At 68.1% G+C, this 15,941-nt stretch overlaps 2 protein-coding genes across 3 annotated transcripts; one reads left to right on the top strand and one right to left on the bottom strand.

Annotated features, from left to right (window-relative positions):
* Positions 1-652: 652 nt before the first annotated feature.
* On the bottom strand, positions 653-7,585 carry GRINA (glutamate ionotropic receptor NMDA type subunit associated protein 1). Of its 2 annotated transcripts, none has more exons than XM_066337731.1 (7): positions 7,107-7,585; positions 4,064-4,406; positions 2,864-2,976; positions 2,587-2,787; positions 2,055-2,183; positions 1,634-1,777; positions 653-1,443 (listed from the first exon to the last, which is right to left on the bottom strand). In XM_066337731.1, exons 2-7 carry the CDS (start codon positions 4,374-4,376, stop codon positions 1,294-1,296), a joined length of 1,050 nt encoding a protein of 349 aa, XP_066193828.1. In that variant the 5' UTR covers positions 4,377-4,406; positions 7,107-7,585; the 3' UTR covers positions 653-1,293. The 2 variants fall into 2 exon arrangements, with proteins under 2 accessions (XP_066193828.1, XP_066193820.1); XM_066337723.1 differs by lacking the exon at positions 7,107-7,585 and adding an exon at positions 6,790-6,902.
* A 66-nt stretch (positions 7,586-7,651) lies between these two features.
* Positions 7,652-15,123, top strand: PARP10 (poly(ADP-ribose) polymerase family member 10). Its single transcript, XM_066337709.1, is given in 12 exon segments — positions 7,652-7,699; positions 8,010-8,170; positions 9,094-9,339; positions 10,160-10,341; positions 10,343-10,379; positions 10,465-11,051; positions 11,637-11,849; positions 11,938-12,079; positions 12,204-13,160; positions 13,232-13,365; positions 13,435-13,612; positions 14,518-15,123. Coding segments are annotated over 11 exon segments (3,144 nt in total). The 5' UTR covers positions 7,652-7,699; position 8,010; the 3' UTR covers positions 14,826-15,123.
* Positions 15,124-15,941: the final 818 nt, after the last annotated feature.

The following is a 15,941-nucleotide window of genomic DNA, read 5'->3' as shown; positions in this document are numbered from 1 at the left end:
TTTGGACTGACACCAGACTGTTTTCTTTGGGTGCTTTAGCCACTGAGTGAGCAGCAGAGTGAGCTCTGCCAACGAACCTCATTGTGGTTTTGCTTTTATTTCAACCCTGCTTCTGCTGGTGCCTTTGCCACCTTAAAACCCTTAAAAGCTGCTCTTAAAACTCTCAAACACAGGAGAGCTCTGGGAGCAGCCAAGGAAGAGCAGGGAATGTCTCTCCAGGGAGAACACAGAAATATTGGCCACGGCTGCCAGGATGGACTGGGCATCCAGGAATCACAGAATCCTTTGGGTTGGATGGAGAAGCCTCTGAGCCCACCAGGTCCAGCACTGCTCCTGGCACTGCCAAGGCCAGCCCCAGCCACATCCCCAAGTGCCATATACACATATTAAATCCCCCCAGGGATGGGGGCTCCAGCCCCGCTGCAAGGAATTATCCCAGTGTCCATCCTAAACCTCCCCTGAGGCCGTTTCCTCTTCCCCTTTCCGGGAGCAGGAGCCAACCTCACCTGGCTGCCTCCTCTGGTCCTGGCTGGGGTCTGCCCTTCTTGTCCCCAGGCTGTCCTCTGATGCCACCTGAGCCCCAGCTGGACTGCGGTGGGGACACTGGGAGCTTGGGGACACCAGGACACGCTGGGATGGAGCTGGAGCCGTGGGAGATGAACAAGACAATTTATTAACAGCAGGACCAGGATGGGGCCTCGGCCACGCGGGGAGGGGACAGGGGGGTCTGGGGGTGCCACAGGCAGGGACTGTGGCTCAGGGAATCAGGGCTGGGGACATCCAGGGGTCTGGGGGTGCCTCCACATGAGGACAGTGGCTCAGAGCAAGAGTGTCTGAAGGTGCTCAAGGGACAGACAGGGACAGTGGCTCGAGGGGCTCTGGTGCTACATCAAGGGGAACTCAGGACTGTCTGGAGGCGCCACAGGCAGGGGCTGTGGCTCGGGGGGGGCCTGGGGGTGGGGACAGGCAGGGTCAGTGGCCTGGGGGGGTCTGCAGTGCTGCCGGCACTGCCCCTGCCTGCGGCCGGAGTGGTGACAGGGGAGGGGACAGCGCGGTGGGGACAGGACAGGACGAGAGGGGGGATTTCCAAAGTGCTTCCAGTCCGCGTTCAACGCAAGGGGAGGGGCTGACAGCAGGGAGGAGCAGGGGGCTGGGGGGGCCGGGACAGCCCCGCACCAGCAAACCCCCGCGGGGGCAGGAACCGCCGGGGAACGCGATGAGAACGGCAACAAAACCGGCTACGGGGAGGGGACCCGACCGGGGCGGGGCCGCGGGGCTCGGGGAAGGGCGGGACTACTCCTTGGCCCTGCCGATGATGGCGAGGATGTAGAGGAAGATGTTGATGATGTCGGTGTAGAGGTTGAGCGCGGCGAAGATGTACTCCTCGGGGCTCAGCGCCAGCTGCTTGTTCCCCAGGATCAGCTGCGTGTCCACCGCCAGGAACTGCGGGGCAGGACGGTGTCAGGGGGTGGAAGGCACCAGCAGCAGGTCCCCAAAGGTCACCTCCCTACCCCAAAGCTCCTCCAGAGCACCCTGCAGCCTCCAGCCCACACCCCGCGTGTCCCCAGCGGGCTGGAGCACCCAGGGGTGCTGGAGGCACTGCCCCCTCAGCAGCTGGGGACCCCCAACTCACGCAGGTGAAGAGCAGGGCCCCCAGCGAGGCGTAGACGATGTCCACGATGCGGTTCCGGATGAAGATGCACAGGATGGAGAAGAGGATGAGCACGACCAGGCAGATGATGAGGACGCCCCGGCATGAGGTGAAGTCGTACTTGGTCTGTGGAAAAGGGGATTTGGGGAGGGATCAGAGCTCGGTGTGGAGGCCCCAGAGACCCCAGACCTCAGAGGGATGAGGGTCATCACCCCGTTCAGAAGCCCACAGACCCAGCAGGCAGCTGGGGGAGGGCTGCAAATCCCATTTGGGTCCAAAAACCTGGGAGGGAACTGAGGGAACATCGCACAGCCCCCCAGGAACCCAGCAGGAAGTCAGTGGGGAGCTGTATCCCCAGTCTGGAGCCCCCCCAGGCAGGAGCAGGGGCAGCCCTGGCACTGACCTGCAGGGAGAAGATGACGACGGTGAAGCAGACAACGACGGTGATGCCGACAGCCATGATGACGGCCTCGGTGTCATAGAAGCTGGCAATCATCCCCACCATGTAGGACAAGCTGACAGTCAGGATGGACTGAGAAGGCAAAGGGGGGAATTCATCAGGCCTGTCTGCCCAGCCTGGCACCCCCAAACTCGGCGTGTGCCCCCTGGCTCAGTATCCCCCAACCCTCTGTGTGCCCCATCACCCCACCCAGCTCAGCACCCCCAAACCTGCAGCAGTGCAGCCCCCCAAATCTGCCCCCTCAGCCTGGCACCCCCAAACTCACCATGTGCCCCCTGGGTCAGCGTCCCCCAACCCTGTGTGTGCCCCATCACCCCGAATCTGCCCTGACACCTCTGTGATACAGCCCCCCAAATCTGCCCCCTCAGCCTGGCACCTCCAAACCTTGCTCAGCATCCCCCACTGTGGCACCCCCAAACCTTCCGCGTGTCCCTGGATCCCCAAACTCATCCCAGCCCGGAGCCCCCCAGCCCACCAGGGACACGAGGTTCCAGGGGTGCTTGCGGCGGAAGTCTCCGCAGCAGCTGAGGACGATGAGGGAGATGAAGAAGACGGCGTAGGACACGTAGTACGTCCACACGTTGCGCTGCACGAAGCCCCGCACGCCTTTGACGAAGGTGAAGACGGTCACGAAGGCGAAGGTGACGGTCAGCTGCAGCGTGAGCACCAGGAACACCTGGGGACAGGCGGGGAGGGTCACAGGGGGTCCCCCCGAGGCCCCAGACACCCTCCCTGAGCCCCCCGTGTCCCACCTTGCGGATGAAGGCCTGCCGGATGCTCTTGTCGTCCCAGTGCGCCGACGGGAAGTCCTGGTTGTCATAGTAGGAGGGGGGCCCGTCCTCATGGTAGGTGCTGTGCAGGGGGGCTGTGGGGACACTGCGTTCAGTGGGGGGCTCCCAGGAGCCATGGGGAGGGGAGCTCTGCGCCCCCTAAGCCAGGTGTCACAGCTCTGGGCAGTGTCCCCCCTCCCAGGGTCATGGGCAGCGCTGTCCCCTGTGGGCACGGCCCCCCAGGACACCAGGACCCACGGGGGGCTGCCAGAGCCCCCCACCATCTGCACAGCCAGGCTGAAACAGGGACAGCGCTGCCAAAACAGGACCCCCCTCCCAGGCAGCACCCCCAAGCTGCCCTCAGTGCCCAAAACCAGGGGCTGCCCTGCACACCTGAAGCCCCCAGACACAGACAGGAGCCCGGGGAGTGGTCACACACCCACTGGGGACTCCCATCTGGGAGCCAGGAGGGTCACACATCCACTGGGGATCCCCATCTGGGAGCCAGGAGGGTCACACACCCACTGGGGATCCCCATCTGGGAGCCAGGAAGGTCTCACACCCACTGGGGACCCTGATCTGGGAGCCAGGAGGGTCACACACCCACTGGGGACTCCCCTCTGGGAGCCAGGAGGGTCACACACCCACTGGGGACTCCCCTCTGGGAGCCAGGAGGGTCACACACCCACTGGGGATGCCCATCTGGGAGCCAGGAGGGTCACACACCCACTGGGGACCCCAATCTGGGAGCCAGGAAGGGCACACACCCACTGGGGACCCCGATCTGGGCGCCAGGAAGGGCACACACCCACTGGGGACCCCGATCTGGGCGCCAGGAGGGTCACACACCCACTGGGGACCCCGATCTGGGAGCCAGGAGGGTCACACACTCACTGGGGACCCCGATCTGGGAGCCAGGAGGGTCACACACCCACTGGGGACTCCCACCTGGGAGCCAGGAAGGGCACACACCCACTGGGGACCCTGATCTGGGAGCCAGGAGGGTCACACACCCATTGGAGACCCCGATCTGGGAGCCAGAAGGGTCACACACCCCATTTGCAGCTCCCCTCTGGGAGTCAGGAGGGTCACACACCCCATTTGCAGCTCCCACCTGGGCGCCAGGAAGGTCACACACCCCGTTTAGAGCCCCCCACACACCCCGTCCCCACAGGTACTCACAGTCCTGGTCGCCAGGGACCATGGGCTGGGGCTGGGCATAGGGGGGCTGTGCGTAGGGCCCCTGTGGGTAGGGCCCGGGCGGGGGGTACGGCCCGGGGGGGTACGGCCCGGCGGGGGGGTACGGGGGTCCCGGTGGCGGGTACGGCCCCGGCCCCTGCGTGAAGCCCGGCTGCGGGTAGGGTGTGGGGCCAAACTGGGGCTGGGGGTACGGGGCCACGGGGTAGGGGGGCTGAGGGTAGGCCGGGGGGACTGTCGGTGGTTGCTGCCCCCCGAAGCCATCGCTCGTCACCAGGAAACTCTTCTCGTGGGACATGGTGGCCCACAGGCTGCGGCCGCCTTTGTGCTGTGGGGAGGAGGAACAGGGGGTTAGAGATGGTGGCATCACCCCTCTGTGGGTGTCACCCACCTCCCTTCCATCACCCCCCACAGCCATCGTCCCCCCCAGTCATCACCCATTACAGCCCCTCATGCCCCCACAGCCACCACCCTGTCCTCAGCAGCCTCCCATGGCTGTCACCCTAGCAGTCCTGTCACCTCCTTCCTCATCACCCCCATGGCCCTCAGCCCCCCACAGCTACAACCCTGTCCTCAGCAGCCCCCCATGGCTGTCACCCTCCCACAGCTGTTGTTTGCTTCCTCATCACTGCCACAACCATCAGCCCCCCATGGCCATGACTTCCCCACAGCTATCACCCCTTCCTCATCACTGCCACAGCCATCACTCCTCCACAACTATCACCCCTTCCTCATCACCCCCACGGCTATCAGTCCTCCACAACTATCACCCCTTCCTCATCATCCCCATGGCCCTCAGCCCCCCACAACTATCACCCCTTCCTCATCATTGCCACAGCCATCAGCCCCCCATGGCCATGACTTCCCCACAGCTATCACCTCTTCCTCATCACCCCCATGGCCCTCAGCCCCCCATGGCCATGACTTCCCCACAGCTATCACCCCTTCCTCATCACCCCCACGGCCATCACTCCTCCACAGCTATCACCTCTTCCTCATCACCCCCATGGGCCTCAGCCCCCCATGGCTGTGACTTCCCCACAGCTATCACCCCTTCCTCATCACCCCCACGGCTATCAGTCCTCCACAGCTATCACCTCTTCCTCATCACCCCCATGGCCCTCAGCCCCCCATGGCCAGTCCCCCACAGCCATCAGCCCCCCACGGCCGTCACCCTCCCTCAGCTGTCACCCCTCGCCTCATCCTCTCCATGCCATCAAGCCTCCATTGGCCATGGGCTCTCCAGCCATCACCCCCACCCCTCCACCCCTCAGCCGCGGGGGTCCCGGGCCGGTTCACACCGCCACGGCGGTTCCCCACTCGGGGTTTGCCGGCACGGGGGGTCCCCGCCATCGGGGTCCCGTCCCGCGGCCCCTTCCCCCGCGCCGGCACAAGATGGCGGCGGCGAGGCCGTTACCATGGCAACCCCCGGGGCAGGGGGAGATGTCGGGGCCGGCACAGCGAGGGGACACGGGCCGGGCACAGCGAGGGGACACGGGCCGGGGGGCGATGTGAGGGGCCGGGGGGCGATGTGCGGGGCCGGTCCGTGCCGTGAGTACCGGCAGCGGCGCGGGGCAGCTCCGGCGCCGCTTCACCGCCCCCTTGGGCCGCCACCGGGAGCAGCGGGGTCCCGCCAGGCCCGGCGCCAGCCCCGGCCGCACTTCACGGAGCCGGGCGGGCTCCACCGCAGCCGCGGGGCCGCCCCCGCTCCCGGAGCTCGGTTACAAAACCGGGGGGGTTGCGACAGCGGCGGCTGCGCCCCGAGCGGGGATCGCGGGCCGGGCGGTGCGGTACCGGCGCCGGTGCCCCGTGCGGTACCGCTGCGCTGCCGCGGCCTGGCAGGCGGCGCTGGCCGTGTCCCCGCGGTCCCGGCGCGGTGCCGCCGCTGTTCCGGTGCCGCAGCGGCCGCGGCCGGGCCAACGGGCAGCGCCGGCCGGTGGCGCAACCACAGCGGCCGCGTGACGGCCCCGCGCCCCGGGCGGGCGGCGGGACGGGGGGGCTCGGCCCCGCGGAGCGGGGGACATTCCGGGGGCTTCCCTGGGGGGACGGAGGGCACCCCGAGCGGGGCCAGGGGACACGGGGGACACGCCGTGTGGGGGTACCCCAGCGGGGGGCTTGGGGGAATCGCTACACGAATTTGGGGCAGTACAGGGTGCGGAGGGTGCCCGCCCCGCGGATTGCGGGGGTGCGGCGGTGCCCGCAGCACGGCGTGCGGGCGGCTTCAGGGGGCGGAGGGGAACCGGCAGCACGGCGTGCGGGGGGCGCAGGGATGCCCACGGCGCTGCGGGCGGGGCTGCGGGGGTGCAGGTGCTCCCGCATCACGGGTTGCGGGGGTGCCACCGCCCGCTCCCCCCCCCGCCGGTTCTCTCCCGAGTCCCGTAAGCCGCTTTGCCCTGACGCTCGGTAAAGCCCCGACGCGGCCTATTTACGGCAGCAGCGAGCCTAATCCCCGAGCGTTGCTGCCGTGGGGGGGAGCAGCCGGGAGACCCCCGCCTTGACCGCCGTACTCGCGGGGTCCCGCTCGGCCCCGCCACCCCCGCCGCTACCCCCCCACCCCCCCCGTCCTCGCACCGAACCCGTGCGCTGCGGAATGCGGCAGCGGGAAGCGGCGGAGGGAACCGCGCTCGGGGGCGGCACCGGAGCCCCCGCACCTTCTATTCGCCGGCCGCGGCCCCCGCCCGAGCCCCGGAACCCCCCGAGCCCCCGCTCACCGGCCGGGCCGAGCTGCGCGGGGTCCGGTATCTGCGCGCCGGATGGGCGGGGCCTAAAGGGGGCGGGGCTTAGAGGGGGCGGGGCCCGCCCCTTTCAGAGCTGCGTAGGCCGCAGGAGGCGGGGGGTCGCTTGGGGGCGGGGCCTCGTTGGGGGCGTGGTCAGAAGTGCGCCCCCTGGTGGCGGCGGCGCGCACGCCGCCGCTCCGCCGTGTCCCGCGTGGGGACGGTCACGCGCCCCCGGTAACGCGCGAGGGACGGCCACGTGTCCCCTCGTCACCCGTGGGGCTGGCCCGTGTGCCCGTGTCATTCTCGGGTACCCCTGTCAGCTGTGGGGCTGTTCCTGTGTCCACTCGTCACGTCTGTGGTCAGTTCCGTGTCCCCCGGTCACTCGTGGGGATGGTCACGGGTCGCCTGGTCACGCCGAGGGAGAGACACTCGCCCCCCTGTCACCCGTGTGGCTGGCTTCGTGTCCCCGTGTCAGTCTCGGGGACGGTCCCGCGTAAAAAAGCCCCGTGGGGCTTTCCCTGTGTCCACTCGCGACATCTGGGGTTAGTTCCGTGTCCCCTGGTCACTCGTGAGGCCTGTCATTCCTGTGTACCTCTGTCACCCGAGGCGCTTTTTCCGTGTCCCCTCGTCACAGCTGGGGTCACTTCCGTGTCCCCCGATCACTCGTGGGGCCGGTCACGCACGAGGGACATTTATTTGTCCCCTTGTCACCCGTGCGGCCGATCCCGCGTGACGCCGGTCCCGTACCCTCCGGTCCCCCTCTGCGGGCCGGTCACGCGTCCCCGTGTCCCGCGTGGGGCCTGTCCCGTGTCCCCACCCCCGTCCCGCCCCCCGCCCTTCCCCTTCCCGTTTTGGCCCCGTTTCGGTTTCGGTTCTCGGCCGGGGCGGAGCCGCGCCGTGTCCGGTCCGTGGGGGGCCCGGGCCCTCCGGGGGTGCGGGGCTCCCGGGGGGTGGAAAGGTGCGGGGCCATCGGGGGGTCCAGCCCGGGGCTCGGGGGGGTCCAGCCCGGGGCTCGGGGGGGTCCCGCCCCGCGGACGTGGGCCTGGGGGGCTCTCGGTAAGGGAGGTGCGGGGGGACACGGCCGTGGGCTTTGGGGAGGGGAGTTGGGGGTCCCGTGGGGCTGCACGGGGGTTCCTTGGGGCGGGGGGATCACAGCGGGGCCGGGGTTGTAACGGAGCCGAGAGGGTCTCACCCCAAATGTGCGGGTGCCCCAGGATGGCGGGGGGGGTGCTGGAGGTGCAGGGGGTCCCCCCCGACGCCCCCGAGGAGCTGCTGATCCTGTACTTCGAGAGCCGGCGGCGCTCCGGCGGGGGGCCCGTGCAGAGCTGCCAGCGCCTTGGCCCCCTCCTCTTCCTCACCTTCGAGGAGCCCCGGGGTAAGTGTGGGCAGAGGGTCGTGTTCCAGTTCCAGCTGGGAGCACTGGGATGAGGTGTGTGATTGTCCCAGTCCCAGCTGGGAGCACTGGGATGGGATTTGGGAGGCTCTCAGTCCCAACTGGTAGCACTGGGATGGGATTTGGGGGTCTCAGTCCCAGCTGGGAGCACTGGGATGGGATTTGGGGGTCTCAGTTCCACTGGGATCACTGGGATGGGATTTGGGGGTCTCAGTCCCAACTGGGAGCACTGGGATGGGATTTGGAGTCTCAGTCCCAACTGGGAGCACTGTCTTGGGGTGTGGTGGGTCCTGGCCCCACTGGGATCACTGGGATGAGGTGTGTGATTGTCCCAGTCCCAGCTGGGAGCACTGGGATGGGATTTGGGGGTCTCAGTCCCACTGGGATCACTGGGATGGGGTTTGGGGGTCTCAGTTCCAACTGGGAGCAGTGGCATGGGGTGTGGTGGGTCCTGGCCCCACTGGGATCACTGGGATGGGGTGTGTGTGTGTGTGTAACTGTCCCAGTCTCAGCTGTGATCACTGGGATGGGATTTGGGGGTCTCAGTCCCACTGGGAACACTGGGATTCTATTTGGAGCTCCCAGCCCCACTGGGTACACTGAGGCAAGATGTGAGGGTTCCCAGCCCCACTGGGATCACTGGGATGGGCTGTGGGGATCCCAGTCCCACTAAGTGCACTGGGACAGGGTTTGGGGGATCCCAGTCCTGCTGGGAGCACTGGGATGGGGTTTGGGGTTCCCAGTTCCACTAAGTGCACTGGGACAGGGTTTGGGGGATCCCAGTCCTGCTGGGAGCACTGGGATGGGGTTTGGGGTTCCCAGTCCCACTGGGAGCACTGGTGAGCAGTGCTGTGTCCCCGAGGGTCACTGCGTGAGCCCCCAGTGACCCTGTTTTGTCTCCACAGATGCTCAGAACGTGTTGGCCCACGGCAGCCACAGGCTCGGGGGGGTCGAGCTGAGGGTGTTCCCGGCCCCCCCCTGGGACCCCACCCACCTTCTGCTGCACAGCCCTGATCCCAGGACCCCCTCCCAGAACCTGCACCCATCCCTGGACACCCTGCTGGGGGTCCCCCCTGGCACTGTCACCCTGTGCCGGGGCTCCGTGCCCGGCTGGAGCCTGCTGCGTCTGCAGGACCCCCTGACCCCCCCAGGTGGGACATGGGGGCCGTGGGGGACACACCGGGGGGGATGAGGGTGCTGGGGTGGGGTCGTGGACAGCAAAGGTGACGGGATGGAGCTGCCAGGGAGGTGACAGGTGACGGGATGGAGCTGCCAGGGGACTGGAGGGCAGTGGGGTGGGGATACAGGGTGGGGTCGTGGACGGCAAAGGTGACGGGATGGAGCTTCCAGGGAGGTGACAGGTGACGGGATGGGTTTGCCAGGAGACCGGGGGGCAGTGGGGTGGGGATACAGAGTGGGGTCGTGGACGGCAAAGGTGACGGAGTGGAGCTGCCAGGGAGGTGACAGGTGACGGGATGGAGCTGCCAGGCGACTGGGGGGCAGCAGGGTGGCATTGTGGAGGGCAGAGGTGACAAGATGGAGCTACCAGGAGACCGGGGGGCAGTGGGGTGGGGATACAGGGTACGGTTATGGAGGGCAAGAGTGACAGGATGGAGCTGCCAGGGAGGTGACAGGTGATGGGATGGAGCTGCCAGGGTGCTGGGGGACAGCAGGATGGCATTGTGGAGGGCAAAGGTGACAAGATGGAGCTGCCAGGGTGCTGGGGAGCAGTGGTGTGGCGACACAGGGGCTGGGGTGACACCATCAGGCTTCTGAGCGCTGGGGTGACAATGCTGCCGGGGGTGGGAGTGTTGCGGGGACAGGGGACTGATGGGCCGGGGGTACCATTTGTGGGTTCTGTGGGGTGCCCAGCACCGCGGGGGCGGTGGCAGCACCGCGGGGGCGGTGGCAGCACCCCGGGGACAGTGACAGCCCCGCGGTGTTGCGGTGCCAGCGCTGCCCGTGCCGCAGAGCTGGCGGCGGCGGAGCGGCGGGCCCGGCAGCGGGGGCTGGAGCTGCTGCGGGTCCCGCGGAGCCCCGCGGTGCTGCTGAGGGCGGCGGGGCCGCTGCCGAGCCGGGACCTGCTCGAGCTCTACTTCGAGAACCGGCGCAGCGGCGGGGGCCGCGTCAGGGATGTGCGGCTGCTGCCCGGCGGGCGCGGGGGCCGTCGTCACCTTCCAGGAGCCGGCAGGTGAGCGGGAACCCCCCTGGAAGTGCCGGGGAGCGCGGGGAGCCGCCTGGGGCCGCCGCCTGCCCGTGCCTTTGTCCCCCCGCAGCTGCAGAGCGGGTGCTGCAGAGGCCACACCGGCTGCAGGACGTGGTGCTGGAGCTTGACCCCCACTACCCCTTCCTGGAGCTGCTGCAGGGGAGCGGGGACGCGCCCCTGGACACTGTCCCCACTCCGGACAGGGCCCCTCCTCCTGACCCGGAGCCCCTGCTGGTCACGGACCTCTTGGTGGATGGAGATTGCCCGCCGGACACAGAGCCGTCCTCGGAGCCCACCGTGGCACGCACGAAGCCACCATCGGACACAGCTGCCACCGTCCCGGTGCCAGCAGCACCAACACAGCACCCGGTGCCAGGGCAGCCGTCAGCCGCCTTCTCCAGCAGGGACAAGGACGCCGAGGGGTTCGGGGCCGTGCCCAGCCAGACCCAGAGCTCGGGGCTGGCTCCGGTGGTCCCGGAGCTGGTCCCGGAGCTGGTCCCGGAGCCAGTGTCAGCAGCGCTGGTGCAGGATGAGGTGCTGGTGCCGGCGGAGCCAGGAGCCCTGCGTTACCTGCAGCAGCACTACCAGGAAATGCTCAGCAACATCCCCGAAGTGTCCCTGCTGCCACTGGAGGGAGGGGACGTCTCGGGTTTCCGGGTGAGCTGCAGGCGGGAGTGTGGGCAGGTACAGGCAGGAGAGTGGGCAGGTACAGGGAGGTGTGGGCAGGTACAGGCAGGTGCAGGCAGGGGTGGGCAGGGGTGGGCAGGTACAGGGAGGTATAGACAGGTACAGGGAGGTGTGGGCAGGGGTGTGGGCAGGTACAGGCAGGAGAGTGGGCAGGTACAGGGAGGTGTGGGCAGGTACAGGGAGGTGTGGGCAGGTACAGGGAGGTGTGGGCAGCTACAGGCAGGGCTGTGGGTAGGTGCAGGCAGGGGACTAGGCAGGTACAGGGAAGTGTGGGCAGGTGTGGACAGGTGTGGGCAGGTACAGGCAGGTGCAGGCAGGGGTGGGCAGGTACAGGGAGGTGTGGGCAGGTAGAGGGAGGTGTGGGTCGGTGCAGGCAGGTGTGGGCAGGGGTGGGGACAGGTGCAGGCAGGGCTCTGTGCCGTGGTCCCACCTCCCCACTCATGTCACATGCTGGTGGCTGCCAGCCCCTTGGTGCTGCCCACGCTGCCTGCAGTGAGTGGCGATCTGGGCAGGTGCTGGTGCCCAGGTGCTGACCCTTGGCCCATCTGCTGGCAGGTGAGCGGGGAGCCGGGCCAGTGCCGGGCAGTGGCAGATTTCCTGCAGAGTCTGCTGGACTCGGTGGCCTCACACCCCACAACCCTGCGCTTCCCCGGCGTTGCCCGCTTCCTGTGGGACCCGGCTGGGCAGAGCCTCCTCCAGCAGCTGGAGAGCCGCTTCCAGTGCGTCATCCAGCTGGACGGTGAACCCTGGACCCCTCCGGATCCCCAGGTGCGGCCTCGTGGGGAGGGCTCTGCCACTGTGCTGGTCCCTGCTCGGCCGGAGCAGCGTTGGTGATGCTGCCCTTGGATCCCCGCAGCTGGAGCTGGAGGAGCTGCTGCGCCCAAGCATCCACAGGGAGCCCCGCTCACACTCCTGGCACCGGGATTGGCCTGAGGACAACAACACTGCTGCTGGGGACAGTGGGGATGGAGGCGACAATGGCTTTCATTCCAGCGCAGGTGAGGGGCGAGGGTGCTCCGCATGCTGCAGGGGGGTGAGGGGTGGGGATGAGGGGACCGTGGGGTGCTGTCCTCCCCCAGGACGTGGTGGAGCCTCACGGCTGGCACCCCACTGGTCCCACAGAGGAGATCAAGGAGGTGATGGCAGCGCTGCAGCCGAGTCACGCCAGCTGCCGCGGTAGCCCCAAGCTGTGGCCTGACAGCGAGTGGGACCCCGAGGCTGAGCTCCCCTGTGCGGCCGGCGGGGACGGCGCCGGGGAGCTGCTATCGGACACCGGGGAGCCGCTATCGGACACCGGGGTGGAGGAGGAGGTGCAGATGGCTCTGGCCATCCAGTACTCCATGGACCGCACGTGGGGCGAGGAGCAGGAGCTGGCGCGGGCCACCGCGCTGTCGCTGCGCTCCTACAGCCGGGAGCAGGAGCAGGAGCGTGCCGAGGAGGACGCCGGGCTGCTGGCCGCGCTGGAGGCCTCGCTGGAGGAGGCCGTGCTGGCGGCAGACGCGGCGCGGGTGACGGTGTTCTGCTCCTCGGAGCGGGACGCCTCGGCGGCGCCGCGGGAGCTGGAACGGGCGCTGGCGGCGCGGCTGCGGGCGCGGGAGGTGGCGAGCGAGCGGCTGCGGGCGCTGCCGGCCGCCGGCCGCTGCGCTCTGGTTCTGCTGCGGAGCCGGCACGCCGTGCACCTCAGCCTGAGCGGCGGCACCGCCGCGGTGCGGGGCTTCGCCGAGTACACCGGCCCTGCCGCCCGAGAGCTCACGTCGCTGCTGCAGCGCCTGCCACCGCCGGAGCACGGTGCCACCGATGCCACCGATGCCACCGCTGCCACCGATGCCACCGCTGCCCATCCCACGGCACATTGGGTGCGCTGGGATGACTCTGGCACCGCTGTCCCCTACGCCCCCGAGGCAGCGGCGCTGCTGGAGCAGGCCTGGTTGCATCAGGAGCGCCGGCTGGATCTGGTGCTGGATGGGAGGCCCTTCACCGTGGATTTGGAGCGCATGGAGGAGTTTGACATCGGCAATGCCCGTGCCGTGCCCGTGTGCCGCAGCCAGCCCCCGCTCGACAGCACCTACTGCCTGCTCGGTGCGTGTGGGTGCCGCGGGGACGGGCCTGCCCCTCGCCGCGCCCGTGTTCACCGGGGCTTCGTCCAGCAGGGCCGGAGGTGGCTGGACAGGAGGAGGAGGTGCGGCTGATAGCGCTGGCAGAGGACTCGGAGGAGTTCGCTGACACGGTGCAGCATTTCTGCGGGACGCTGGAGGAGCTGCACAACCAGATCAGCATCGTGCAGGTGGGTCCGGGCGTGGGGGACCCCCGTGGCGTCCCCGTGGCGCAGCAGTGACACAGCGGAACCTGGCAGGTGCAGAAGCTGATCCATCCAGTGCTGTACAAGCAGTACCAGCTGAAAAAGGGCAGCGTGAAGCGTGCCTGTGCCGCCGGCACCGCCGTGGAGCGTGTGCTCTTCCACGGCACCACCAAGGCGTCCAGCCGCGAGATCTGCCTGCACGGCTTCAACCGCAGCTTCTGCGGGAAGAACGGTGAGCGCTGGCCGTGTGTGGGGTGGGCGCAGGGTGCCCATGGGGTGGGCGTGGGGTGTCCTTGGGGTGGGCATGGGGTGTCCTTGGGGTGGGCATGGGGTGTCCTTTGGGTGGGCGTGGGGTGTCCTTGGGGTGGGCACAGCGTGCCCTTGACGCCGAGGGAGGCACGGTGCCGTCGGCATGGGAACAGAGTGCCAGCATGGGAACCGTGCCATTGGCATGGGAATGGGGCACCGAGGGGGGTGTGGTGCCATTGGAATGGGAAGGGGGTGCCAAGGTGGGCATGGTGCCAGCGGTGTATGAATGGGGTGGTGAGATGGGCACGGTGCCATTTGCACAGAAATAGGGTGATCATGGGTGCGTGCGAAGGGGGTGCTGAGGTGGGCACAGTGCCCTTGGTGTGGGAATGGGGTGCCACGGTGGGTGCGGTGCCAGCATTTGGGAACAGGGTGATGAGTCAGGCACAGTGCCAGCAGTGTGGAATGGGATGGTGGGGTGGGCACGGTGCCATCGGCGCAGGAATAGGGTGCTCACAGAGAGGAATGGGGTGGAATAGGGTGCTCATAGGGTGGAATAGGGTGCTCACAGGGAAGAATGGGGTGGAATAGGGTGCTCATAGGGCGGAATAGGGTGCTCACAGGGTGGAACAGGGTGGAATAGGGTGCTCATAGGGTGCTCATAGGGTGGAATAGGGTGCTCGTAGGATGGAATAGGGTGCTCACAGGGTGGAACGGGGTGGAATAGGGGGCTCATAGGGCGGAATAGGGTGCTCATAGGGTGCTCATAGGGTGGAATAGGGTGCTCGTAGGATGGAATAGGGTGCTCACAGGGTGGAACGGGGTGCCGGTGGTCCTGGGGCGCCGCTGGCACACCCCCTGTACCCCGGCTGATGCCCACCCCCGTAGCCACGCTCTACGGCCTCGGCGTTTACTTCGCGGCGCGCTCGGCCATCTCGGCACGGGACCGGTACTCGCCGCCCAGCGCCAGCGGCGCCAAGTTCATCTTCGTGGCCAAGGTGCTGACCGGGGAGTTCGCGGCCGGGCAGCCGGGGCTGCGGGCACCCCCGCTGCGGGAGGGCTCGGGGGTGCCCCGGCGCTTCCACAGCGTGGTGGATGACCCCCGGCAGCCCGACATCTTCGTCATCTTCAACGACACCCAGGCCTACCCCCAGTACCTCGTCACCTGCCGCAGCCGCCACGGGGGACCCCTCTGAGCCCTGGGAGCCCCCCAGGCAGCAGCTCTGCTTCGAGGACCCCCTTTGATCCCCCCGGCACCGGTGCCGTTGAGGGGGTTACGGTGTCCAGGGGCTCGAAGGGGCCCTGCCATCGGGGCTCGGTGTGCAGGGAGGTTCTTGCCCTACCCAGGAGCTCAGAGAGGGGGGATCCTCGCTTGGGGACGCTCCCGGGCACCCTCGTGCCGGGGCAGGAGGTGGACAGGAGGACTTGGGGTCACCCGTGTGATGCCAGTGAATTTTAAAATAAAACTTTAAATAAAATTGGTAATAAATTGGGGCCTTTTGCGTGGCTGGGATTGAGGGGGCACTGGGAGGGGTAAGGGAAGGGGGATGGATGTTCCAGTCCTGACTGGGAACACTGGAACACTGGAATGGGGGGGATGTCTCAGTTCCAACTGGGATTGGGGTGGACGGAGTCCCAAGCCCAACTGGGAGTACTGGGAGCTGGGGTCAGGCGGGAGCGTGGCTGTGTGTGGGTGCGATGTCCCCCTGTGGGGTGGCAGTGCTGGGCAGTGGCTCTGGGTCACCCCAGGGCTGGACCCGGCCACCCTTACACCTCTCCCTGCCTCCTCCCTGCCTGCATCCTGCTCCCCACCTGCTGCCTGCTTTGCATCCTGCTCCCTGCCTGCTCCCTACCTGTTTCCTCCCTGCCTGCATCCTGCTCCCCACCTGCTTCCTACCTGCGTTCTGCACCTCCCTCTGCTCCCTGCACCCTGCCTGTTCCCCAGCTGCTTCCTGCCTCCTTCCTCCCCGCATCCTGTTACTCCCTGTTCCTGTGTCCCACTGCAGCTCCGAGCAGTGCTGGGGGGACCCGGGTGCCCACCCGAAGGAAGTGGGCAGAGCGCCCACCCTGGACAGTGCTGGTGGCTCTGCTGCCCACCGGTGAGACCCCCCAGCGGGCAGCGCCGGGGGCAGGGGGGGGCGCACAGCCTCCCCTCCGTGTTGCCCACTGAGATGCCCCAGCTCACAGGTGGGCGAGCGTGGGGCCGGGGGTCTCGGTGACACCCGTGACCCTTTGGGGAGCCCACACGGAGCGGGCACGAGTGTGGCAGCAGCGGCCCCGGCCCCGCGGGCACGGGCAGGGTGCGGCGGCAC

The sequence above is a fragment of the Sylvia atricapilla genome, chromosome 1 (genome assembly GCF_009819655.1).
Source record: "Sylvia atricapilla isolate bSylAtr1 chromosome 1, bSylAtr1.pri, whole genome shotgun sequence".
NCBI classification, from domain to species: Eukaryota; Metazoa; Chordata; class Aves; order Passeriformes; family Sylviidae; genus Sylvia; species Sylvia atricapilla.
Note: the sequence above shows the minus strand (reverse complement) of the source record. Positions and strands in the feature narration are given on the sequence as shown.

Bases quoted from the DNA above. Each gene is read 5' to 3' on its own strand.
- GRINA (XM_066337731.1), bottom strand. From the start codon at position 4,376: ATGTCCCACGAGAAGAGTTTCCTGGTGACGAGCGATGGCTTCGGGGGG. The intron at 2,788-2,863 runs GTGGGACACGGG...GCCTGTCCCCAG, and splicing joins GGCAGGCCTTCATCCGCAAG to GTGTTCCTGGTGCTCACGCT. The intron at 1,444-1,633 runs GTGAGTTGGGGG...CCTGCCCCGCAG, and splicing joins GGGCCCTGCTCTTCACCTGC to TTCCTGGCGGTGGACACGCA.